The sequence below is a fragment of the Cricetulus griseus genome, chromosome 10 (assembly GCF_003668045.3).
Source record: "Cricetulus griseus strain 17A/GY chromosome 10, alternate assembly CriGri-PICRH-1.0, whole genome shotgun sequence".
NCBI classification, from domain to species: Eukaryota; Metazoa; Chordata; class Mammalia; order Rodentia; family Cricetidae; genus Cricetulus; species Cricetulus griseus.
In genome coordinates this window covers 16,151,577-16,179,434 of record NC_048603.1, presented here as the reverse complement: position 1 = coordinate 16,179,434, position 27,858 = coordinate 16,151,577, and the positions used below count along the sequence as shown (strand labels likewise).

At 42.3% G+C, this 27,858-nt stretch overlaps 1 protein-coding gene across 6 annotated transcripts in view; it reads right to left on the bottom strand.

The window, feature by feature from the left end:
* Stk3 (serine/threonine kinase 3) overlaps nt 1-27,858 on the bottom strand; it is a 193,438-nt gene that overhangs the window by 69,595 nt on the left and 95,985 nt on the right. For all 6 annotated transcript variants that reach the window (XM_027431515.2, XM_027431517.2, XM_027431514.2 and 3 more), the window contains 2 exons: nt 19,072-19,209; nt 15,708-15,833 (listed from right to left, as the gene is read on the bottom strand). In XM_027431515.2, the coding sequence (XP_027287316.1) occupies nt 15,708-15,833; nt 19,072-19,209 (264 nt within the window). The remainder of the gene's footprint in view (nt 1-15,707; nt 15,834-19,071; nt 19,210-27,858) is intronic.

Below are 27,858 nucleotides of genomic sequence, written 5' to 3'. Positions count from 1 at the left end.
TTTACAATAAGAAAGAAGATATTTTAATCCCTAATTTCATATCTGGGAAACACACTCGCGCACACACACACACACACACACACACACACACACACACCTAGCTCCACAGAAAGAAAGATTTCCCGAAGGTTACACACCCATTTAACGCAGGACTAGAACTACAAGACGCACTCTTTTCTCATGGCATTTGCTCCACCACATCTGTGTTCCTTATTTACAGTTAGTGACCTTTTAACTACTTGAATGCTTGGGTCAGAGACACGGGCTTACAATCCTAACAGTTTGTTTATACAATTCCTTTGAAAAACTACATTGTGTGCATTTGTCTTTGTGTGCACACTCACCTGTCGTGTGTGTGTGTGTGTGTGTGTGTGTGTGTGTGTGTGGGTGTGTGTGTGTGGGTGTGTGTGGGTGTGTGTGTGTGTAAGTCAGAGGATCACTTGCAGGAGCTGGTTCTCTCCTTCTACTCTATGGGTCCTGAGGATCAAACTGAGGTCGTCATCAGGCAAGTACTCCCCCTCACTGAGCTATCTCATCAACCCCACTTTCTAATTCCTATCTTCAGAGTTCAACAAATCATTCCATTTACACTGGTCTGAATGGCATCTCTCCCTTAAATCACAAATGTGGCCTCATGAGTTCTCTGTCTCATTCTTGCCTTTTTCAGTCTCAAACAACTGGGAGACTGAGTCTTTCAAAAGATCCCATCGCACTATTCTACTGCTGGAACTGTCCATCTGACTTTCCTTGTGAAATCTTTATCATGGTGAATGCGATCTGGACTTGTAGCATGTCAGCCCCATCTCCTGCCACATTCCTTCTCGATCACCACACTCCAGCCGTGCTGGCCTCCTTAGCTGTTTCTCGGCAACTACAGATGTTCCTCTGTGCGTCTTTAAGTTGGCTGCTCTTCCAGACTGGAATGCTCTTCTATAAGACAGTGCTGTCATTTATTTCCCTGACGACTCCACTAAGATGTGACTTCTCAGAGAGGCTTTCTGAGCTGAGGCTTCGCCGCGTTTACTGCTGACCCTCTGTTCGTCACAGGGGGCAACTGGCCTTCTCTGCCATTCTACTACAAGTTTGATGACCACAAAACCCTTCTTCTTAACTTCCAAATCCCTACTACTGTGACTATCTAACACTTAGAAGGTAGATGAGATTGTTCACAAACAAAACAATTTATATCTCACTTACTAATTCATTCAGTGAGCATTTATTATACATTTGTAGCTTATCAAGCAGTTCACCAGTATTGGAGATACAGAGATGAGTAAGACATAGTTTTGTTCCATTTGCTTTTCTAAGGAACTTGAGGTTGAGGAGACACCTCCTGACATGTGAGCAATAAATTACAAGACAATCTCTTAAGTGCTGTAAGAGAGTGTTGACAGAACAATGAGAACCCAAGGGCAGGGCCTCTAATTTTGCTTTAATAAGTGAAGAATGCCTCACAGAAGAAGCTGTTCTGATGTCAGATCGTTTCCCCCTAAAACATTAAACTTTTAACAACATACAATAACTGTACAGACTTACAGGACACAGCAGGATATTTTAATGCATATATATATATATATAAAACACATGATAACATGGGGGTTTATTGCTTCCATTACTTAGTGTTTGGGACTGCTGAGATTCTGTCTTCAATTCAATGAGTCTTGGGGGGGGGAGAGGGAGGAGGAGGGGGAGGGGAGGAGGGGGGCTGTGCTCAAACACAAACGTAAATGTGGTGGAATGTTCTGTGTTCCACCTTTTCCCAGAGAGCTGCTCTTGGGGACAGACACATCCTTTCCCGGCAAACACACTACAGGGCTGAATGTGGCGCCACTGTTCCCAGGACTCCTGGCTGCTGTGCTGACTAGACACTCACCGCAGAGTGCTTTCACTGTCTGTGTGTCTGACCTCCGCAAGTCCCCATGACACTCTTAAAACCTGAGAGCAGTGCTACACTGCCATAGTGACATTCTTGGTGTCCAGTGTACAGCACTGCTCTTGAAACATCATCGAATGAAATGTTAAAGCCCTCACTTTGAGGCAACGACAGAATTAGGGACAACGTTACATAAAGTTATAGGGATAAAAAGTTTTATTTAAAATATATTTGTGTGAGTGGGTGAGCCTGCCCTGATGTTGTGAGCATGGGAGAGTTGTCTCCACTACTGAGTTAACAGATGAGCAAAATGGCAGAAGCAGACTGACTCATGCTTGAGTCTTTTATTTAATTTTTAGGAATCCTCAATGGGAATTCAGGAGAGGCTCCTTTCTGCCACCTTTGTCTTAACTCTGACAACTTGTCATCATTGTCAGAGTTGCAGCCATATTATTCCGCAAACATTAAACCTATTTTCATGTGTTGAGCCTTTTGTCTCTTTTCTCCATGAGCAGCAATGCTATGATCATTGCGGTCAACAAGAACTGTAGCTTCCCATTGTGACGAAACAGACCCTATCCTCTGTACCGGCTGCGCTGGCACTGAGTGTGCAAAGGGCAGGGACAGTTTGCACCTTCAAATTCACAAGTTAGATATAAAGCTATAAAACCGCTGATTAAATTTAGAAAGGAAGGCTCCGTGACATTATTTTTACATGCAGTCACTTTGCTAAAAGATGCTAATTTACAATACAAAGCCGAACAATAGAGGGGAATTTAAAAGTAACTTCACAAACGTGAGTGGGACATGACTGATGATTAATGAAATGCAGATGGAAAGACAGTTATTTTATATGAAATTAGAAAACTAAAACTCTAATAAATTGGGTGATGGCGTTGAAAACTTTTCAGCAACACTTTCTGTTTTTGACTTAAACTTCGTTCACTCTGAGCGTAATCTTTTGTATTTTAGATTACTGCTAATTTGGGATGGTACTTAACACTTTTAGCATACAGCAGCTATGAATGTTCCTTCCTGTCACACTTTACTTGCAGACAAAGGTCTGCAGAGCAGATGCTCCCAGCTCCAGGAAGGGACACAACAGCACTTTCGACTGGAGGCCATCATGTGCCAGGAATGCAGAGCAGAGCCCGGACCATAATCCAGCTTGTGAATCGTAAGGTCCACACGGAATACAAGTATTTGAAAACATTATGAGGAAATCCTACTCCACTGCTTGGACAGACATGTACTATAACAGTCTAAGGGAAAAATAGATTCTTTGTATGAAGTATCTCTATATCTGTGGTATTTAATACCTTGACATTTTCTAACTATCCTGTCATAATTCACTAATGTCGAAGATATTCACTCAAAGATCTCATGAAGAATTTGCAACACTAATGAGAAAATTATTCCTTTAGTAGATAATCTAAAATATTCTAACCTTTCAATTTCTCTTAAGTGCCAGAAAACTACTTCCAAGAGCCTCCCTTTGGAACTGACATGCACTTGTTTTGCCTCCTGTCTGACACAGCACCCCTGACAGCAGGTGAAAGTTAACTGCCAACCTGGTCCAGAGGAAGCCGCATCATCACTGCATCATCACCGGAGACAAATCTAGCTAAAGGTTCACTGTCGTCACGGTAACACTTGAATGGGTATACTACTGGGGACAGGAAGAAAATAAGGGAGTCTGCTGCTCACTTAGAAAGCTGGCTGGGGGTAAAAATCAAGAGTAGTTAGTGGCCTTCTAGTCTGGGGGGGGGTGTGTAGATTGGAAATTAAAGTGAATGTGATACCATTAGGAGATAGGCCACAACTTATGCAGTTTGGAGTTGGTGACCATAGAGTGATAGGAACCTTGGAAATGCAGGATAAGTTGGAGAACAAGACTAAAGAGGAGGCTGGAATAGGTCATAATTGAGATCCAGATGTCATGGCAATTACAGCCCGTGCTAAAGGGCAAACAGCACTGGCAGAAATTTTACAAGCCAAGTTTGAAAGAACTCATGAGGGGAAAATCAGGATTCTAAAAGTCTTTTGCCCAAATATAATGGGTAAAAAATAACTTCAATATGCTGGACCTAAAGAGACCAAACTGACTCTAAAAACTGTGTGTGTGTGTGTGTGTGTGTGTGTGTGTGTGTGTGTGTGTGTGTGTGTGTGCGCGCGCGCGTGCGTGCGTGCGTATATAAGACTAGATATTTATAAGCAAAAGTGATGTGATGGAGTTTGCCACTTTGGCACCAAGGAAAGAACCAGAAATGAATTCTTTGTGGAGGATGGGTTGAGCAGTCAACAAGGTGTGGACGGTATAAGCTGCTGAGACGGAACAGACACAGACGGTAGGTGGGAATCTCCTCCCTCTCTCTCCCCCTCCCTCTCTTCCTCCCTCCTTCCCTGTCTCTCTCTTCCTCTCTCTCTCTCTCTCCCCCTCCCTCCCTCCCTCCCCTGCCTCTGTCCCTCTGTCTCTCTCCTCCCCCCTCTCTCTCTCCTCTCTCTCTCTCTCCTCCCTCCCTCCTCTCTCTCTCTCTCTCTCTCTCTCTCTCTCTCTCTCTCTCTCTCTCTCTCTCTCTCTCTCTTTCCCCCTCTCTCCCTCTCTGCACTAACTGTAAGTTCTTGAGGCTGGTGGCTGTGATGGTTAGAATGAGAAATGCCCCCCACCCCCTGTTCACAGACTCCCACACTTGGATCCCAGCTGGATGGAAGCACTGTTTGAGGAGGTTATGGATCTTTAAACACAGAGCCTTGCTAGAATAGGAATGTCACTTGGAGTGGGCTCTGGGAGTTTTATAGCCTCACCCTACTTCCAGTTTATTGTCTCAGTTTCCTGAGTGATGAAATGTGAGCAGCCACCTTACTGTGCTGGCTGCCACCGCCATGCTTCTCTCTCCATTCTGCACCCTCCTGGAGCTACAAGCACAGTAAACTTTTCGTCTACAGTCCCTTTTTAGGTCATGGTATTTTAGCCTAACAGAGAAGTAACTAATTCAGTGAATCACTGATGTTAAACATACTAACACTCTGTCAGAAATATATAAAATTAGTCCAGCTAGAAAAGGCAAAAATCAAAAGGTACCACTGTAAATGCTTAAATGTCCCCAGTTATAAAGGAACCCCCCCCCCCAATTACTTCCCTAGAGCAAGGGACACTGCTGAAGTGACCCTATGGCACAAACCAGTGTATCCCATTTACACACATAGGAAGGATAGCCCTGTCTGCTGTGTCTGTGCACAGTAGGGCCATTAACAGCTGCTTAAATGTGGCCTCATTAGTACCATGTTTAACCAACCTGTGCTAAATACCAATGAGAAAACACCAGAATATTCTCCTTAAAGAGCAGTCCTTAAGCATTGGTTTTTTGAGACAGGGTTTCTCTGTGGAGCCTGTCATGGCATTCACTCTGTAGACCAGGCTGGCCTCAAACTCAGAGAGATCCAGCTGCCTCTACCTCCCGGATGCTGGGCTTAAAGGCATAAGCCACCACCACCTAGCTTAAGCCCTTTTTCTATATCAGCTTGCAAAACAGTATAACTTGGTATTCAGTCACTCGGTACTACAGAGACTCGTGGTTCCCGAGAATCTACAGAAAGAATGAACTCTCTTCTCACTGCTATTAGTAGGTGGTCCTTCTACTTCAGTGCAACACCAGCCCAGCAGCACAGGCAGAAACTTGATGGGTCCCTAACTTCTTACATGTTTGCCAGTGTGTCTTAAAATGACACCCAAGCTTTCAGGAACTCCAGAAGTCATGAAAGACTTGTTCATCCGTGAGACAGAGGGCGTGTGGACAGGACTGCAGAGCTTCACGGTGCAAGACTGCACAAGCTCTTGGCATTCTATGAAGTTTCCAAAGGAGAGGTTATCTCCACCCCCCCAACCCCCCCCCCCCCGCATAACACTGATGCACAACACAGTAAATTAAGTGGTCAAAGTAATGAGGACTTTTACTTTTTCTACCAGAACCAAAAATGTGTCAAAAGATCAGCAAAATATAAAAGGAATTTATAAAATCAGATGTTTCATAACAATTTGAAGATTATTATATTGTTATAAGCAATTTATAAAATGCCCACAAGAGGGCACCACAGACAAAAGACTAAAATTTCATTAACGAGAGGTTCATACAGAGGGTTATTATTGCATTAACTCAATATCTTTATCAGAAATAGATTGGTAGCCATTGTAATTTTTAACCAAGATATCTGAGACTACTATAATGACTGTGATGTCATTGTAGTTTAGTAAAAGCAATTACATTGTATGTTTACATTTAGCAATTCCCAGAGTAACTTATATTTACTAATTCCACAAAACCAATAAAATCCTACAATGGTGAATATTCATATTACTGTACTCTAAACTGATTTTATATAAAATTGAAGATGTATCTTATGTTCCAATAACACACATTAAAGGCTAATTTGCTATGAATAGTATCTTCCTCTCTTATTTATGTTCCTTTGTGAAATTTTAACACATACCTCACAGAATAAATATTACTTACATACATTTAATGTTGCTGCTACTAAATAATTTTAACAAATCAACTTCAGAAATATACAATGCAAAAGAAGGCAGCTTGAAATTCTAGGAGAAAGGCTAGTCTGGGCAGGGAAAAGTAACCTTCTTCCAACCCAAATAGTCACATTTCACTTAAGCACTGACAAAGGAAGATTTAAACATTGGTGTATGACTTATAAGTCTGTAAATGAAGACTCGGGCTGAGAATTCCTTATACAAGATGTTCCAGCCAGGGTCTTTCAGGTCTCACTAGAGTTTGTAATATTTATCTATATGTTTGATATTTTAGAAGACCCAAATCTAAACATGAAATTCATCTATATGCAAATTAAAGACTAAAGGTAATTTCCCACAAGATCCAGACTTGTATTTTCTTTGTATACCAATTCTCAAATTCTGGAACACTTTATAGAGTTCAGATTTTTCCCCTTAGGAATGTTGAACCTGTAACATTCTGTGGTGATGATCATTTTGTAGAGTTATCCTAAACAAGGACTTAAATGCAAGTAAAATTATCATTATAAGGTACTCATAGGAAGTGATTAAAAAACATTTACACAGTTAACACTGTGTGTCAGTCAGTGTGCTAAGATACATCTTGACCCTTGAGAAAGTTAGAAACTAGACAGTTGTGGCCAGAGAGACAGTCAAATGGAACAAAAGGCGATGTGCTGTGGGGCACAGGGCAGCACGAGACCAGTTGAATGAAGCCAGAGCAGAAGACAGTTTTTAGAGGGAACAATGGCTAAAACATAGGCTAAGCAGCAAGACAGGCCTTCTGGCTTTCTTTAAAAATGTTGGAGCAATCCCCAGGGTCACTACCAACTGCAGAAAGCACTCAGGCTTAATAGCTTTCTTGGTACATAAATGTGGGTATGTATAATCATCTGTCTATTACATAAAAGTCTTGGATGAGCCATGAATACTTGAAATTAACTACACACTAAAGCAGTGGGTTACCCAGAAAGGCACATAGAGAGCACTTCAGTTCCAGTGTCAAAAGACACTCACAGTGAAAGAATAAAGGTTCTGGCTATTCTTTAAAAAGAGAAAAAAACTGACTGTGATATACAGAAGAGTCCCAAAAAACTACAGTGTTACTCTGAGGAGGAAAGTCCCAGAAGACCAAGTGGGCAATGGACTAAATGAGGAGGCAAACAGAAAAGGACCCTCTTGAGGGCAGTGCTTTTTCTGACAAAGCAACAGAGGCAATCTGTATTCCTTATGTTCATACCAAACCTGTGGGCGCCTGTCCATCTGCATCATGGCCGCTGTCTACATCATGGTCACTATCCACATCATTGCCACTGTCTACATCATGGTAACTATCCACATCATGGCTCCTATCAGCATCATGGCTTCTGTCTGCATCAGGACCATTGTCTGCATCAGGACCACTGTCTGCAACAGGACCGCTGTCTGCATCAGGACCGCTGTCTGCATTAGGGCTCCTGTCTGCATCGTGGCTGCTATCAATTTACTTGTCCTACTCACCAGCTGTAAGCTGCCTGCAGGCTAACACTGATTTACCTAACACTGATTTACCTTTCTTCTACACCAGTATTTACAACTGGGGAAAAGACATTAATGCTAAAACAGGAAAAGAAGCATGGTGACTGTATAGACATAGAGTTAGAGGAAAGTGAGGCCTGACTAATGCAACAAGAAAAATATTAAACTGTGTAGATTGGATGGGAAGAAATAAAACTATTCACAGATGACAAAATGACCTGGTTAAAATTTCTACTAAGTCTCACATAACAAGTAAATGCGAATGGAAGTGGTAGAAAACACAGGAGCACCATGCAAAACTCAGTGACTTTCCTGTGTGCCACTAATAAATAACTGAAACTGGGGTTTAAAATTGTTTTCAGTAATATGAGAAAAAATGAAATACTTGGGTGTAATATATAAAAGTTACATATATTATAGATCTGTGTTGCACTGGTGCAGTAAATAAAGGAAGAGCTAAGGAAACTGGAAGTCATTCTATGTTGATGGAATAGAAAATATATATTCCGATGGCATTTATTTCTAGTTTTCTGAGTTTCGCTTATTTTGTTTTGAGACAGGGTCTTGCTAGAATTTGCTAAATAGGCTGGTCTTCAACTCATGATCCACTTCCATTTCAGTTAAGGTATTTTGTTTTGTTTGTTTTTGCTGTGAAGAGACACCATGACCACGGCAACTCTTATAAAGGAAAACATTTAATTGGGGCTGGCTTACAGTTTAGGGGGTTAGTCTATTATCATCATGTTGGGAAACATAGCACTGGCAGGTGAACACAGTGCTAGAGAAGGAGCTGAGAGTTCTATATTTGGATCAGCAGGCAGCAGGAAGAGAGAGCCACTGGGCCTGACTTGAGCTCCTGAAGACTCAGAACCCATGCCCTGTGACACACTTCCCCCAAAGCCACACCTAAGAGTGCCACTCCCTGGTGACTGAGCATTCAAACACATGAGCCTGTGGTGGCCGCTCCTATCCAAACCACCTCACCCTGCCTCTGCCTCACAAACACTGAGATCACGGGCACGTGCCACCATGCCCAGCAAGAAGTCATTTCCTTCTGACAATATATGCATCCCAACTCAATAACAGCTGTGAGAGTTTAATGAGTAAATGTCAACAAAATGACCCTAAATATCATATAGAAAGGCAAAACCTTAGGAGAGGCAGCCCCACATACTGAATAAGAAAGATAATAGATCCTGAAAAACTACCATCTGGAGGGGCCTAAGGAAACCGCGACAGAGAGCAGTACAGCCTCTGGTGAGTCTGGATAGAGGCCTTGGTTCAAATCTGCAGTTGGACAGATGTTCCATAGGTATAAGGTGATGTTAGTGACAGAAGAAACAAATTCAGGTGCATGGAAACTATTGTTTCTGCAATTGCTCTGCAAATGCAAAACTATCCAAAATGAAAACTTAATTAAAATGGAAACTGGAACAAACATTCACTTTCAAATTCAAACAAGTATTTGCTGAGTATGTAGCATCAATAAGTCAATGCTAGTTAGCCTACAAGACAGTGGATATTATCTTGGCTGAACTAGCATCCAATTGGGAGCTCTTAACCACCCCTGATGTCTTAGAGTCCAACTTGAAACAGATGAGCAAAAAACCTCCCAAAGGCAAATGCTAGGCACCGTCCTCATCACCAGTGTTTTCTAAAGTTGCCAGGTGGTTCAAATGTACAGAGACACAATCAAATAAACTAGTCACCCACTAAATATTTTACTTATTGTATCAAGTATCACATATCCCTGGGAATCATTTTTGCATTAGACAAAATTAAATCTTATGGAGATAAAGCAATTCATGTATTTAATTTTTATATGCACAAGAACTATTCATTTCATTTCATTTTTAATGAGAAACTTTTTCACAATCTCTTATGAGGATATTTAGAGAATCCTTAGTAAAATTCAATACGTGTGTGTTTAAAAACAAGACCACTTAAGCATACACTGTTTTGAAATAGTATCCTTTATTCTATATTTTAAACTCATATGGCAAGGGCTGTTCTTATAGGCTTGCCCTCTACGGTACCCACTGTGCCTTGCTGAGAGCCAAATGTATTTTAGAGTTGTGCTTTGTTAAGAGACCCAATGTGCTGACACACACTTCTAAGTAGCAGATTTGCCATCGGCAAGTCAGGGATTTACCATAACTATGGGAGGTTACTTAATCTACTCACATCAGAGATGTGCTAATATCATTCAAGAATATGCAGGAAATAAATTCTCCTGTAGCACACCAATGTTTTTGTTTGTTTGTTTGAGACAGGGTTGCTCTATGGCTTTAGAGCCTATCCTGGCACTCACTCTGGAGACCAGGCTGGTCTTGAACTCACAAACATCCTCCTGCCTCTCTCTGCCTCCTGAGTGCTGAGATTAAAGGCATGCGCCACCACTACCTGGCCAACACAACTGCTAGGAAATGAAAAAAATAAAAAGGTTTTTGTCATTAAGTGTTAGCGATGCTCTAACACAGAGGCTTTGACGCTGGGGTAAAGTATGCACTGTGGGAGGCCATGTTTGTAAGCTGATTAATTTAAAAAAACCCATGCAATGACTCCGACAACTCTCAAGACAAGGTGTTTCCAGAATATATGTGAGTCAGCTCACTCACTGCAGGCTCTCCTTTACATGATCCCTGGAGTTTAGAACACCTTGCTGCACACCACGTCCTGGTAAAAGCCAGAACGACAGAAAGGCTATTAGAGGGAGCAGGGGTCAGGAGACCAGTCAGTCATGGGAGGGGAGGGAGGGGGGCACCAGGGAGGGAAAGGTCTAAACAGGGAAGGAGTACTGAGGGATGGGAGAGGTGTGGGAAGAAGGAAGGGCAACCAAAACTAATGATACACAAAAAAAGCCACTTGGAAACATATTGTGTCATGAGCTTATTAAAAATATAACCACAGAGCCGGGCGTTGGTGGCACATGCCTTTAATCCCAGCACTTGGGAGGCAGAGGCAGGTGGATCTCTGTGAGTTCGAGACCACCCTGGTCTCCAGAGCGAGTGCCAGGATAGGCTCCAAAGCTACACAGAGAAACCCTGTCTCAAGAAACCTAAATATATATGAATTTGGATGGCGGTACCCTCCAAGAAAGAATGGTAAAGTTCCTCCCAGAAGCCATGGATTCTTGAACAAAACCCCCAGTGCAGACGTGGGACATCTCACTATGACTGATGGCCAGGGAGGCCCCAAAGTTCCCCAAACAAAACAGGCTGCTACCATTGACCCTACTGCTGAGGAAAGCACACACTATGGTCACAGGCCCAACAGGAACCCAGCTACAGCTGAGCTGGGAGCCTTCGTGGTCTAGAAAGTTACAGTGCAGGCTGCCTGGGGAGTCATCAACAGGCCCAAAAAAAGCTAAGAGCAAGAAACATGTAATACAATACACTATTTTTCTCCAACTAGAGTAAGCAGAACTATGTAAGAAAATTAAATTTGAAAAAAAATATTTTGCTATTATTTCTATAACTCATAAATTCTCTGAAAATTGTATTCACTCAGAGTGGAAAAGTAGGAGCCACATTTGGCTTAAGTATGAAAAGTGAATATAAAATACAAATATCTCTTAAAGCAACTCAATAGAATAAATTTCAAAATCCCAGAAATTTGAAAACAGCAAACTTTTGATTTTACTTTAAAATTTATCTTTACAAAAAGTTTCAGTCATCAAATGTCAAACTTGTAGTATGTCCTATTAGCTAGTGAGGAGACAAGGACTAAGCCAGCATCCAGACTAGAAACAGCAGAGGTGGCTAGTAAGGGCAGGTCCTCTAATACAAAGCAAAAACTGGCCACATGGATCTGTCCCCATGTTGGAAAAGCCTTTCATCTTTGAAATAATAAAAGGAGGTGTCGTCATGAGGAAAGTTACCTCTGAAAACCCATGGGACACCAAAGCATCTATCCAAAACTTGCTACCACATCCTAAAAAGTCAATCCTTGGTACCTTGCCTCAGTAAATTTCATCCAAAGAATCCCCCAAAGCGTAACAAATCCAAAAGAATCCACAACTGTCATGGGCCAAAGGAAACAAGGTAAGCTGTGACTCACAGTACAAAGTTGCAAACAACCTTGACTCTACAAATACAGACTTGAAGGTAAGCACAGTACCGATTAGCATGGCCATTATCCTACAGCTGTTCCCCTAGGGGAGAACACAGGCTGTGGGGCAATCTAAGACAGTACTACTCTATAACCTCTTACAAGTTGTTTTGTAAGAGAGCCGCCACTCACTCAAAGACAGTACCATCCTTCTCCTGTTGGCACTAAAATCTTGGTATAAAGCCTTACTTGCTTCCCACCCTGTTCATTTTTATAATGCTACAAGAGTTTCACTCCCTTTCTTGGATAACTTTAATTTACAACCTGGAAGAAAAAAAAGGAGCAAATTCTGGCCCCAGAGCAATGAAATCCAATGTCATTTACAGTACGGTTTGTTATTCTACTAGCTCTGCTGTTTGCATAGAGCTACAAGAGGAGATTCAATACTACTCCCAAATGTCACTATACATCACGTGAAGGTGACAATGCACAACCAGGGAATCAATGCAAATATAAAGGAAAGACAGACAAGGTCAGACAACCCCCCCACACGCATGATCATAAAAATGTGGCAATAAAGACAAACGAAGACATCTTGGATATTAAATACTTGATATGGGAAAACAGAAAAGGGTTAAATGAGAAGTTTTGAGGAGACAGGAAGCCCGAGACACACACACACACACACACACACACACACACACACACACACACACACAGATAGACAGACAGGCACACAGACAGACAGACAGACAGACAGACAGACAGACACACACACTCACGAGACCGACAGACACACACACACACACACACACAGAGAGAAAGAGAGAGACAGGCACACAGACAGACAGACAGACACACAGACACACAGAGAGAGGGGGGAGGGAGGGAAAGGGAGAGAGAGACAGACAGACAGACAGACAGACAAACAGACACACACACACACACACACACAGAGAGAGAGAGAGAGAGAGAGACAGACAGACAGACAGACAGACAGGCACACAGACAGACAGACAGAGACACACAGACAGACAGACACACAGAGAGACTGACAGACAGATACACAGAGAGAGGGGGGAGGGAGATAAAGGGAGAGAGAGAAAGAGAGAGAGAGACAGACAGACAGACAGAGAGAGACAGACACACACACACAGACAGACAGACACACACACAGAGACAGACAGATACACACAGAGAGAGAGGGGAGGGAGTGAGAGGGGGAGAAAGAGAGAGAGAGAGAGAGAGAGAGAGAGAGAGAATAAGATCACTGAAAGTTTAATAATCAAGTTTAACAAAAAATAAACGGCATTGCAGAGGGGAAGAAAGAGAAAGGGGATGGGATTACCAAGAAACAACAACAAAATAATAAATAGATTACACAGAGGTGAGGGCATTTCCAGATTGAAAATGCCAGAGGGCATGGTATGATGAAGTTTAGAAAAGGGTTCAAGAAGTGTCCAGAACTACACGTGGCATGGGCACAGGTGCCTAAACCCAGCCAGGCCAGGAGCAACACTGTTTCTCACCTAGAACTGCACACTCAGTGTGTGAGATAGATAACAACATGGCCACATGCACAAGGTCTGAGAAGATGCAGTGTTGGGAGAGTCCTGAAATTCTGTCCATAAGAGCAAGGAAGTAACAGAAAGTCTCAACCAAAGCAGGAAACAAGGCCAGCAACCGCACAGGTGAAGTCTGAGGGTGACAAAGAAAACACGGCATGAAAAGCCACCCATGCTTCAGACTTACAGAGGCACGCACAGCTCCCGTAACTAGAAACCAGCAGAACACTAAGAAAAACCCAGACAGTTATCAGAAATAGCAAGTGGATCACATGTTTTACACTTGCAAACAGGATTTACAGCGCAGCTGTGTGTACCACAGAGGGATGGATGATCTCAAAGTAAGAGCTGCTTACAGAGGAAATAAATAACAAGCAACGATTTCTTTTACGGGACTGTAACTTACAGTCAACAATTTCATCTCAAATATAAATACAACCTACTAATTCACTAAGTCACCTTTCAAGAAGTATATATTTTTAAATCTTGAGTTACAATTATAAAAATCTCCGCTAACACATATGCACTCGGCCATCCAAGATGTGGAGTTTGCTGAGGGTCCCAACTGTTGTTCAGAAGCAGCAGCAGCTACCACCAAGGAAACCACAAACCTGGCCATGGTGGAGTGCTAAGAACGCTAATGATGACAGCTGCACCCTGAGAACACTGCATGCGTGCCCAAACACACTGCTGATCGTTGCAGCCTGAAAAGCTTGGAGTTCAGATATAAAGAAGTTACCAGAACGCTCCCATTGCCTTTCCAATGTCTCAGTACAATTAAAACAGCCCTTTCTAAGTTAACATGAAGAAATGCAACGTTTCTATTTAGCTGACAGTAGTAGGCAATCTGATACACGCATAAAAACAAAAAGATTTGTGCAACTCTGACATAAAGAAGTATTTGTTCACGTCACTTAATATAAGATTCTATATCCATTCAATTCTTTGTGCTTTAGTTAGCATTATAACAAAGGAAATATCTGAACTTCAGTGATAAGTTACTTAGCAAATTTTTAACCTACTTCTAAAGACTAAAAATTCTTAGTGAAGCAATCTATGCTTTACCTTATAAATTCAATTTATTAGCACCATTCTTTTCATTTTTAAATAATCACAAAGAACCATGTGTAGAATGGTTGCCTTATTTTGCCAAAATAGTGAGCTCTTCTAAGACTTATGAACATGAGAACACACATATATACAAACACTCAACTCCCTGTGTAAGATTTCGATAAACCACACCAACTTGGGTAACAACACATTCTGCCAAGCCTGAGGGACCCAACTCCATTCCCAAGACCCCCACGGGGGGGGGGGGGGGGAGAGAGAGAACAGAGTTGTGCAAAACTGTCTCCTGTCTTCCTCGTCCTTGCCATGGTAAGTGTTCTCAAATGTGTACATACACACAGGCTCACTTGCTTACACAAGCTTGCACACGCGGGATCACACCCTGACCAACACTGCTTAGATAGCAAACCAAACCTAAGACCGATGTCAGGAGCCTGGAGGTGGACTTAGGGGAGGGGAGGTACTTCCTGGAACTCTTTGTTCTTCTTCCCATAGTGGTCACTTCGTATCAAATCTCCTCTCTCTGCTTTTCACTATCACTTCCCTGTTTAACTGCCCTACAGAAATGAGAGTCCCAGTGCACCTCGCTGGGTGGCCAGGGCCCAGCTCTGACCCTAACAGCTCTGCCTGCAATAGCTGGGCTCTCGGCATGTGTGTGCCTGTAGGAGTGGAGCTGCACCGCCTAACTCTAGGTGTAAGGCTTTAGGAAGCTACCAGCTGTGTTACACAGGCTGAACCGTTTCACAGTCAATGCATGAAGGGCCCGTTCCCTCATATACCCAGCTGCACTTACTGCTCTCACAGCACAGCTGGTGGCCAGTCAAAAGAAAGTTCCAGACAGTAAGATACAGAGTACCCAAATACAACATAAAAAGTTCCTGTGAAGTCTTGTGTGTCCACTTTATATCCCGCTAACCACTGATCCTTAGAAAGCCAGAAAAAGACAGCACAGGAAACACCTTAAGAATTTAATAAATGCCTCATTTGTGTGATAGACAAATTAGCATGTGCTATCAATAGATTTAAAAAAAAAAAACAAAGCAAAACTACTTTAAAATGACCCAGATGATCTAAAATAGCAACTTTCTGAATTCTTAACCTAATTACAAACCGAATTTTCCTCCTCTTCTTCCAGCTCCCGCTGCTGCTCCTCCTGCCTTTTGGCTTTGATTTCCATGGCTTCGGTGATCAGGTCTCTTAATATTGACACGGGTTTCGCATTCTTGATAAAAGGATGCTACAAAGGCAAAGGTAAATGGTACAAATTCAGATTTTTTTTTCTCAATTATACCCAACAAATATTAAAACACCAATAACTGGTAGTCAGAATCATAGGCTTCAATAATTATTTTATAGGCCAGGCGGTGGTGGCACATGCCTTTAGTACCAGCACTTGGGAGGCAGAGGCAGGTGGATCTCTGTGAGTTCAAGACCAGCCTGGTCTACAAGAGCTAGTTCCAGGACAGCCTCCAAAGCCACAGAGAAACCCTATCTCAAAAAAACAAACTAACAAAAATTTATAACTGTGAAAATAGTATTTTGTTTGCTTTAGAAAAAATGACCAGGTGGTGGTGGCACACACCTTTAACCCCAGCACTTGGGAGGCAGAGACAGGTGGATCTTTGTGAGTTTGAGGTTAGCCTGGTCTACAAATCAAGTTCCAGGTCAGCCATGGATACACAGAGAAATCCTGTCTGAAAAAAAAAAAGAAGGGAAAAAATGCTTTTGAGTTCACTTGTTTAAAAAAAAAAATCTAAGCATACACACAAAAAAATACCATTAATAAAGTTAGACAACCTTAAAGATGTATTTGTTGAAAGAAAGTGAGCATTGGGTGGTAAAAGTTTTTAAGTATTTTAGGGGATTAATGATTACAGGTGAAAATAAACTTATTTTAGCTCTGTTAGAGGATTTAATTAATTTTAATACCTGATGGCCAAACAAAAGAGAACTAACTTGTTACTTTTGCATAATCCCTATTCTGTTGTGTCTTGAACTATTTAGTGACTTACAGGGTAGAGAGAAAAATAACTCCCCAACTCCCACCTTGTTGTGGTCTATGGCATCTTTCTTTATTTCCCTTATCTAGCTAAGAAAGGACAACATTCTTCACTAGTTTATAAGCCGTGCACTTTGATAAGCAAAGGAAAACCATCAGAACAGAATTGACCTCTTTAATTACACTTTAAAAGTGTGTGTGCATCTGAAGATTATCAAATTTGTTAATGAGGGACACACTGTGAGACACACTGTAGACACACTGTGAGGCACACTGTGAGACACACTGTGAAATACACTGTGAGGCACACTGTAGACACACTGTAGACACACTGTGAGACACACTGTGAAGCACACTGTGAGGCACACTGTGAGGCACACTGTAGACACACTGTGAGCCACACTGTGAGCCACACTTATTATTTGAAAGTTCTGAGGCAATTCTGTTGAGGAACAAAGAACTTCCACAAATTTATTTATTACAAGTATTTTTTTTTCTTTTTGAGACAGGGTTTCTCTGTGGCTTTGGAGACTGTCCTGGAACTAGCTCTTGTAGACCAGGCTGGTCTCGAACTCACAGAGATCCGCCTGCCTCTGCCTCCCGAGTGCTGGGATTAAAGGCGTGCGCCACCACTGCCCGGCTTTATTATAAGTATTAAGTCATTTCTTTTTGCTTTAAATTTCACAGATTTTTAAAAAGTCTCTTGGTATTCTGGATACAAAGTTTATTTATAGTAGGGATATTAAAATTTCATTTAGGTAATCCTTTTTTAAGTATTTTATTAATTCATTTTTTATTTTATAAATTTTACTTAAATTAGAAACAATCTTATTTTACACATCAATCCCAGTTCCCTCTCCCTCCATTCTCCCATGCCTCCCTCCAGAGCCCCCATTCCATCCCCAGTCCACTCCCCAGGGAGGGTGGGGCCTTCCATGAGGGATCATCAAAAATCTGTCACATCATTTGGGGCAGGACCGAGGCCCTCCCCTGTGTATCTAGGCTGAGAGAGCATCCCTCCATGGGGAATGGGCTCCAGAAGTCCATTCGTGCACTAGGGATACATCCTGGTTGCACTGCCAGAGGCCCCATAGACTGCCCAGTGCTCCTAGCTGACACCCACGTTGGGGGGGGGCTGGTTTGGTCCTATGTTGGTTCCCCAGCTGTCAGACTGGGGTCCATGAGCTCCCACTTGCTCAGGTCAGCTGTTTCTGTGGGTTTCCCCAGCATGGTCTTGACCCCTTTGTTCGTCACTCCTCCCTCTCTACAACTGGATTCTAGGAGTTTGGCTCAGGGCTTAGCTGTGGATCTCTGCTTCTGCTTCCTTGTATAGCCACTTGGGAAATCAGTATGAAGGTTTCTCAAGAAAATGGGAGTCAGTCTACATCAAGATCCAGAAATTCCACTCTTAGGCATATACCCAAAGGATGCACATTCATACAAGGACATCTGTTCAACTATGTTCATAGCAGCACTATTTGTAATAGCCAGAACCTGGAAGCAAGCTAGATGCCCCTCAACTGAAGAATGGATAAAGCAAATGTGGTACATTTACACAACGGAGTACTACTCAGTGGGAAAAAAATGAAATCTTGAAATTCACAGGCAAATGGATGGAACTAGAAGAAACCATCCTAAGTGAGGTAACCCAGTCACAGAAAGACAAACATGGTATGTACTCACTTATATACGGATATCAGACATACAGAAAAGGATCACCAGCCCACAATCCACACCTCCAAGGAAGCTAGGAAACAAGGAGAACCCTAAGAGAAACATCATGGTCCCATGGTGAAGGGGGAAGGGATGAGATCTTCTGAACAAATTGGGAGCATGCGGGGAGTGGGGGAGTTAGAAGAATGAGAAGGGGAAAAGAGGAGGGGAGAGGAGGACCTGAGGGAGCAGGAAGATTGAGTCAGGGGAAGAATAGAGGAGATCAAGAAAAGAGATACCAAGAAAAGAGATACCATCATTGAGGGAGCCATTATAGGTTTAAGGAGAAATCTGGCACTAGGGAATTGTATAGAGACCCACAAGGAAGACCCCAACTAAGAGTTTAAGCAATAGTGGAGAGGCTACCTTAAATGATGACTACCTTAAATGCCATCCTAGAGCCTTCATCCAGCAGCTGATAGGTAATCATGTTAACTGGTATTTATAACATGTAATCCTTTCATGGAGTTCAGGGATCTTGGATTCACAGTATATTACACACATCAGAATGGAGTAAAAAGTGAAGGGAGAAATGCCGACTCAAGAAAAGCCCTGGGAAATAAAACTAGAGAGACAAGAACTCAAAAGAGGAGAAAACGGACAAAGCAGGAAATGACCTGGGACCAGATGTAAGGCAAAGGAATATGCAGCATGCCTCCCAATCCATGTTTCAACTCTCTAGAGGGCAGTCATGTGACCCAGCAGCACCTGCTGGCCAGCATCCGAAGCTGCAAGAAATCCCTCCCTCCGAGGAGGCACTGACCTGTAACAGCTGTGTTGCTGTGGCTCTCTGTTCAGGACTCTTCACTAAGCACTTTTTAACAAAATCCGTGAAGTCGTCAGACCAGAGTTCAGGCTTCCTGAATGTTGGTGGCGGGTTTGTGGGAATCATGAAAATGGCCTAGATGAAACATCCAAAAGACACAGTAAGAACCACAGGACAACAACCAAAGAAGTAAGTTTCCATCTTCTTGTCAGATTCTAAGTCTCAAAAGTAAGTTTAAGTGCAGGAATACCTGTGACACTGCAATTGGGAACCAAGTCCATCTGCTACTAATGTAACTATTCCCTGTCAGCTCCCTCAACTTGAACTGTACCTCAGGGAGCACATCATTTATTTATCTATGAGTTTTGTATCTATCTCCAAAGGAGACACATTTATAGCCCTTTTACCAAAGACATTCCCCATCAAAGATCCATTTCCAAATCTTGCTACTGTGTGTGTGTCAGACTGACTTCCTATTTCAGTTTTAAAAGGCCACCAGTAATCTAATCTGCATCTATTAGCAAATTACTTAAACATAAACAAAATTGCTACTATGATTTGAATACTAGATTATCAAGATTCTAAATGAAAATGTCTTAAAATATACCACTTGAGTTTGTCAGAAATAGGTTAAGTGCTAAACGTTTAATAGTTGCAGTAACTCGTTCAGACAGTTCAAACTGATTAGCTGAAAGTCTCCTCTCACAGCCTGTTAACCATTGCTTTCAAGTTCCATGCCAGAAAACAAAACCAACTGAAACAAACGGATAATATACTCAGTAAATGATAACACTTTTATTCCTACATGCTATAAAAGAGGCAAATAGCAGCAACAAAAATTTTGTGAAATAAAATGAATGAGAACAGGTAAAAATTGCTTATATTTAATATGCAAATTTATACAACTATACAATTAACACCATGGGTGAGATGACGAAATAAAAGGCCTTTAACAACAATAAATATGCACATTCAGCAAATAACCATGGGCCCCTTGAACAGAGAGAAACTCTCAGGTAGCACTCTAAAACTCTCCCTTTCGAAGTCTGAGAATTCTTTCCCTTTTGAGACAGCATCACGGGCTTTAGATGGGCCTCTTCTTTTATATGCAAATTTATTGTACATTAAGTTATGCCCATTCTCCTTTATTCATCAAAAAGACAGAGGTGGTAATACTATAAATTATAACACTCAGAAACTAAGGGTTTTTAATCATTAAGACAGAATTAAAAAACATGGCAAAATTTCTGTCCATATATGGAGAAAAGATGCTAACTACAGAGTTACACAGATAACACATTCTACTGTATCAATTTTAATGTGTTCCCTGCATAAGGCAGAGCTTCTACTGCCCACTGACTTTTTATTAATTGGCAAAAAGACATATGTGTCTCGAGACACTCATAGTAAAGATATACAACAGGATATTTAGTTCAACCCTTTCATTTTACAGAAAAATAACCTAAAGTCTAGAGAGGTTAAGAGTTAAAAATGAAATTTCAGATTTGCAAACAGGGCTGTCATTTAAAACATCAGAAAAGCACATAATGCTTCTAAGTTTCAACAGGCAAAGATGATTGTTAAATTAAAAAAAAAAAAAAAAAGCCTAAAAAGGCAGAAGACGTGGCAAATGGTGATGCTGCTGTTGGCAAGCAGAGCTGCCAAGTCTTCCTTCCCCCTCTCAGTGCGGAAGCACATACAAGCTTTAGGCCTTCAAGAGGCCAAGAGCAGCAGGGAAGACTGCTTGGACTTACTACAGTCACAACGGTGACAGTAGATGAGACTGGAGTTTATTGACACCCAACTCCTCTCAGCAGACAGCATCAGGGAGACCAGTTATGCACACGTGAAAGAAATGAAGTTGACGCTACCACGGAATTCAAAATTATCAAGGGCTTAGCTAAAACCATAAAACTGTGAGAAGGAAACACATGAGGTAATGTCATGACAATTAGTTTAGCAATGTCTTCTTGTATGGAACAAAAGCTCAGGCAATAAAAGAAAAGAAAGTAAGTCAGGTGGACTTCATAGAAAGCTGAGGCTTTGTGAACAAAGGACATCATCCCAAGAGCAAAAAAGACAACCAGAGCCCAGAACTGCACAGAAACCAATGAAAGCTAGAAGGCAGAAAGGATCCCCACAACTCAATTATCAAAAATATACACAACTCAATTTTAAAACAGGCAAAGCACTTAAATGAACATTTCTACAAAGAAGAAACAAAAGTGCTCATGAGCACGTGGAAGACACCCATCACCAGTCACCAGGGAAAGGCAACTCCAACCAAGCCCAGCACTTCCAACTCAGCAGGCAGCTACCGGGTGGGGGCGGGGTGAAGCTGGGACTGCAGGCAGGGCAGAACTCAGCTCCTGCAGGGGGCCTGTGTGAAATTCCCAGCACCCACATGATGGCTCACAAAGGGAGTGTGGCACTAGTTCTAGGGAATCCGGTGTTTCTTTTTGACCTCCACGGGCAGACTCACACATGGTGCACATACATACAGGTAGGAAAAATGCCCACACACATAAAACAAGTCAAGTCAATATAAAATAAAAAGGCCTGTCCTTTTTGTATGAACATGCTTACACATTTTCTATCACAATACACCTGTGATCATTCCTCAAAAGCAGTGTAGACAGTATCGCAAAGCCAAATAAATGCAGACAGTCAAATGTTTGTAAGACCATCTCCATTCAGTCAGCTGACACTGTGGTTCAGAAGCCATGAACTGACAGGCCACTAGCCAAGCAACAACAGGGGCTTACTTTGTATTTGTGTAGACACTGTCAAGCTTACCTGTAAGGTAAGAATCTCTTGGAATTGGGCTAATTTAAACCTAGATGTAGATCTTCCTCTCCAAAAGGGCTTTTGTGGTGATAGTGGTCCCTTTAAGTATGGGCCTTTGTAAGACTTGCTATTTCAGATTTTAAAATGCTACCTGAAACCCATAGAACTCACAGTCAACTTATAGAGAAAACGTAATGAGCACACAAAACAAACACCATGAAATTCTGTCTCTGGATAGCCGGGTTCATCTCTGATGACTCCATAGTTATATTAGACTCTACTGAGGCTTTGAGATTGGACAAAATACACAGAAGCTTCAGAAAAGAGAGAACATTGCCTGTCGTGTCAGAGGGAAAATAATAAATCTGAACCACTTCTTTGCAGAGCGGTTCAAAGGTCTAAGCCCACAGAGTTGACCTCATCCTCGAACTGCAGGTAGATACTAGATTGTCTAGATAAACGTTGTTCCCTGCTGTTCTGTTACAAATTAGCAGATAACAACCAGTGATTTATGTCCTTGAAGCTAATGCTCCCCTTTGAACTTTGAGACAATAAGTTGTACCCTTATCACCAGATAATCTTCACATATAAGGCTCACCTGGCAGTAGCTATTAGAAACCCAAGGATAAAAAGCTTAACTCTAACTCTTATTTGCCCAGTACTACCATAAAGTGAATATAAATGTCACATCACACCTACAAACAAGCACTAAGCAAGCATGAACACTGAGCACACAGTTCAAATAAGTAAGTCTGTCAAAATGTCTCCAGGAAAGCCACTATGTCTTTCATCTCTGTCTTATTCAGAAAACCAGCAACAGACTAGCAGGTTTCTCAGTCTTTACTGGGTATGACTAACCGTGAGGATCCCAAGAAGCTCCAGGTTTCATGAAAGTTGATTAAGTCATAAGCCCTTGCTGTAAAAAGTGCTGATCATCAGTGGCTAGCCTTAGACATCCCTGCCACCAACCAAATAGCACAGACACACACATTAGAGCCATATAACTTATCTTATCTCTAACACCATTTGATTGAAGAATGTTAGTATAATAAATTATATGATTATCCTGTGCTTGTTTCTACACAATATATTACTTAACTACATACTGAACCTATCATGAAGGGTTTTTTTTTTTTGTTTTATTTTTAATTTTCCTGATCACAAGTACTCTGAAGAAGTCAAAAAGTTAAATGTTCTTCAAAACATCTTTGCACCTGGGATCTCATGCGTCAGCCTCCAGGAGGGCTTGTACTTGTATGAAATGCTTCGCTGAGAAGCCATAGCACATGGATTTACAATCTCAGTGTAAGGGGTCAACACCTGCTGATCTGTGAATGTACAGAAGCAAGGAGCATGCCAGGCTAACAGTACATCATGGACAACACGAGCAAGAGGCTGGCTTCTTAGCAAATGAAGGGAAGGAGGTGGCACCTTAGAAAATGACACAGAATAGCAGAGCTCTCCCACAGGAATGAACATAGCATACCGGTAGCCAGGTATTTTACAAAAGGAAATACAGTGATAACTTCTTTTCAACAATTCAATGAAGGAACGAACAACAAATGGAATTAAAACTGGACCTCAGTGGAAACTCGGGCCACCTGACAGCAGTGCCGGTGGTTTGTCTTCACACAGTGAGGTGGCCTGGTGGAGCTCTCGGTATACAAAAGATGTCAGCAGTCCAGGCAGAAAGCCCTCGCCATGCAAATATTAATGTGTAGTCTGAAAGGAAATGCCCACGTGAAAAAGGCAAAGCAAACCTCATTCCCACTCTGTGGTTTCTACAGGGCACACTGGGTACAGCACCGGGACCAGAAACTCACAATTGTTCCACCTCTAATCAAAGGGACGTCCATAGTCATTCATCAGGCCAGGAAACACCAGCGTGACAGCTTGGAAAGTGATCTAAAGGAAAGAGGTGCAGTGTAGACTCTGGCTCCACGATGATGTAATATCTTCATCATTGGAAGAACACTCCACTGGACAACCCAGCCCCACAGTTACCATGGAAAGGCAGGTCTCTTCTGTGGATCTTTAGTCTCAAAAGCAATCTTAGGAAGAACTTTATTATTGATTAAGAGAAAACCTTCAGGGCAGATAAGCTGAAAACTCAGCCTTCTGGGACAGAAAGATGGAAGGAAAGTCATGCCTTTAGGTTGGGCACTAAGGTCAGAGACACAAGAAGGAAGCCAAGAATGTGGAGGCAAGCAGGGGCTCCCTTTTCCTGGCATCCAGAAGAGAGAGAAGGAGGAAGAGGAAAGGGAACCTCCATGCTTGGTGCCTGCCCAGGGACAAGGCTTCGGAGGACACCTGACTTTAGGCTCTTGTGTGCCAAGACAGAAACGTACCCGGGTAGTGACAAAAACAGAAGTTGTTTGTTTTAAAAAGGGCAAGAACCACGAGGAGTAGGAGTGGACTGGTGTGCTGAGGGAAAACCATGCTCCAAGCACCAGGCCATGAGGCATATAACACATATAAGGTCCTTTATGAAGGTGTCTACACTGACTGAGCACTCCTTCTCCCAATCGTGTGGCTTTGGGCTTTTCCCTCAGTTGAAGCCCAAGTGAGGAAGGGCTTCTAGCCTTCTCCCACAAACTAACCACTTTCCTATGTTAATGTGAGTCCTGCAGCCTCTGGCCTCAGCTCTGAAGTCATACTACTGTAGGCCCAGTTTCTAGGTTACAGAAACCACAGGAAATGCAGGAAAACCTGAAAGTAAAAATGCCTTCACTTTAAGGCAAAACCAAATCATGTGCTGAAGAGGAAAGTGAGGAGATTCCTGACTCTTCACAGTGTTTTGACCAGAGAAACAAATGGATCTTTAGCCACTTCTGTATCACCTGGCAATACTCCTTCTTCGCCTCCCTCCTAGAGTCCACACATCCCATGGATCCCATTGCTCCCATCGCCGCATGCTCCCATCGTGTGCCAGCCTTCTTAGCAAGAGCTACCTCCTATTAGCACTACCCTGGTCCAGCCTGGCAGCACAAGGGCAGCCCTGGGTGGTGAGAATATTCAAGGCCATTCAGACTGAGACTCATGAGCTCTGAGTACAAAGAGCATCACCAGAAGGGAAAGCTCTTATAGACTCCCATGGAAGGATGTAGAATGGCCAGAGTAAAGTGAGCGAATGGGCATTCTAAAGTCTAGCACCCAGGCACAGACTCCAGGAACAGAACCTCCACTCTTAAAATTAACATCTGGCATAAAACCATGCTGTCAAATTAAAAGTGTCAAAACTTAATGCCACAGTACAGAGACTGAGTATTATAGAAGCTATGGTAGTTACTTAAGTCATTAAAACAGCAAATAAGAAAACACAGGACCAATTGTACACAAGCTATCACTCAACCTCTGGCTGTATTTGGGAGAAGCTGTAGGATTTTCCAAAGGCCTGTGACCCCAAACTGATCAATGAGCTGCACTGACACTGAGCATGCAAGGGTCAGAACAGCTCCTGGTTCTGAATTAAAATAAAACAGCAACAAGTCCTAAGATAAAAAAAAAAAAAAGTGTCACACAATAAATGGGACCCAGTTCCAAGAGCACTATAATGCATGCACCAAATTTACCAAAACACTATTAAGAGGTCGATTTAAGTTAGGAGTTTAAAAAACTGTTACCTAATGATGGAAATTATATGAAGAACAAAAGAGCAAACCTCTGAAAATGTGAAAGTGTATAATAAAAAAGACAATGCGTACATGTCTACAGCCACAAAGAAACCGCAAACTACAGGAGTTCAGGGAGAGAGCAGAAGAGGAAAACAACCTGTCCCTCTTAGTTCCTCAGTCGCACTTTGGGAACGAGTTAGTCTAAATCTTAGTAAAAAAACAAGTGAAACTAGGTTTTTTGTTTTGTTTTGTTTTTTTCTTAAACCATGTAGCAATATTCTCCATATTCCTCTTTAAAATGCCTCATGAGCAACAAGCAACTGTGCAATTCCAAAGCCTGGGCCACGAGTTCTCGACTGGCTACGTGTCAGAATCACTGTTTTCACAGCAGAAGCATGAAGCCAAAGCACCCACTCCAGACCTCACTGCACTAAGCACACACTCAGACTTCCTAAGCAGAGGAAAGTGAGAATTACAAACCACTAACTCAGGAACAGGCTTCCATCAACAACGCCCAGTCTGGGTCTGTTGATACCTGTATAGAAAACAGATATTTACATATCTGTTATGCATGTATTTGCATTTCACTGTATTTTACAATTTTACTTATATAGATCACTAGGCAATTGGCATGATCCCTCGAATTCCATGAGGACTGAGGTAACAGCCTACATTTCCACCTTTACAAAACTGAAAAGGCCAGCACAGGACTTCTTTTTGCCACAGTGATCAGAGAAAGAAGACCACATGTGCAGGAGAGACTTCCAGCCCTGTGGACATCTCCCCATGCCACAGTGATCAGAGAAGACCACGTGTGGAGCAGAGACTTCCAGCCCTGTGAACATCTGGCCACTCCAATGCTGTCAGCGCACCATGGGAGCTTGGAGTCCCACCTTATCCTGCTACTAGTAACCAGCTGCCCTTTGCTCTACCTACTAAGGAGGTCAACAGAAACCATCACTTTCACTACCATCACCCCACAGTAAAATAGTCACCAAGCAGTGGAGTCTGTGTGAGGAGCCGGAATTGACCCCACCCAGCCAGCAATGAAGAGGCACTCCTGCCACTGGAATCTGGAGTTCAACTCTACTGCTCCCCAGCTGGAGTAATGTCACTAAAGTATATCTAGCATAGAGTTTGTTTATAAGACTCAGAGATTAAAACTATCTTTATGTCTGGTTTTCAACTACCAGTTACTTAACCTCTCAAGAACCAGGAAGACAGCACTGGCACCCTAACAGCCAAGAAGACAGCAGGTGTTAACAGAGGTGTTCGAGCAGAGACAGGAGAAAAGCCTTCAGTTAACCATGATTTAAAAAAGGGCTGAGGAGACGGCTTAGCAGATAAGAACTCTCGCTAAAAATAAGAGCTAAGTGGAAACTTAGAAGGGAAAAGTTCACCAGCCAAAACTAAAGGCTCAACATCAGCCTGGAGAGAGCTGGTGAAAAAGGACCAGTGAGCTAGAACACAGAACAATACAAAAATTAGGTATTCTGTAAGAACGACTGAGGGAAAGTTGACTTGGATGCATGGGGGGGGTAAGGAGCTGTAGGGAGAGGGACAGAGTCCCGTGGCTTCTCTGGGATGAAGTAAAAACACCCAGCATTCATGTTTTGGAGCTGTAGAAAAGAAACTCTCAAGTGCATTTTAAGATACAATAGCTAGCTGGACGGTGGTGGCGCACGCCTTTAATCCCAGCACTAGGGAGGCAGAGGCAGGCGGATCTCTATGAGTTTGGGGACAACCTGGTCTACAGAGTGGGTTCCAGAATAGCCAAGGCTACACAGAGAAACCCTGTCTTGGAAAAAACAAAAACAAAAACAAAACAAAACAAAAAAACCCAAACTCACAATAGCTAGCATTGCAACTAATCTCACAACAGATCCAGCTGCCTACACTATACCTGTACAAACCTGGACCCACCAGCAGAGGTCAGAGGTCAGAGGTCAGAGGGGATTGCAGCACGGAGTCCAGGGGAGGGGCAGTCCTTGTCTTCAGTTCTGTATCTACTAGTGACCTCTTCGGGCTCTAATTTTTTAACTCTAGACCCATGGCAGCCCAGATGGTTAAACTCAGTGGTCCACAAAGCAAAACAAAAACCATGAAGGTGGGGAAAGGATTTTTAGGAAAGTGGATCGGGGTCTGACAGGAACGGGGAGTGGATAAAAATACGCGGTGCACATAGTCAGATTGTATTGTAACCAGGATAAAACTGTCAAGGAACAAATCTAATTTTAAAAACTGGCTAGAAACTTCCTACATTTGGCAGAATATAAGTCTTTAGAGAGTCAAGAGAAGGTACAAACCACAAGACAGACAAAAGACATTCACATAAAAACATTGTTAAATTTCAGAAAACCAAACATTGAGGGTCAAAAAAATC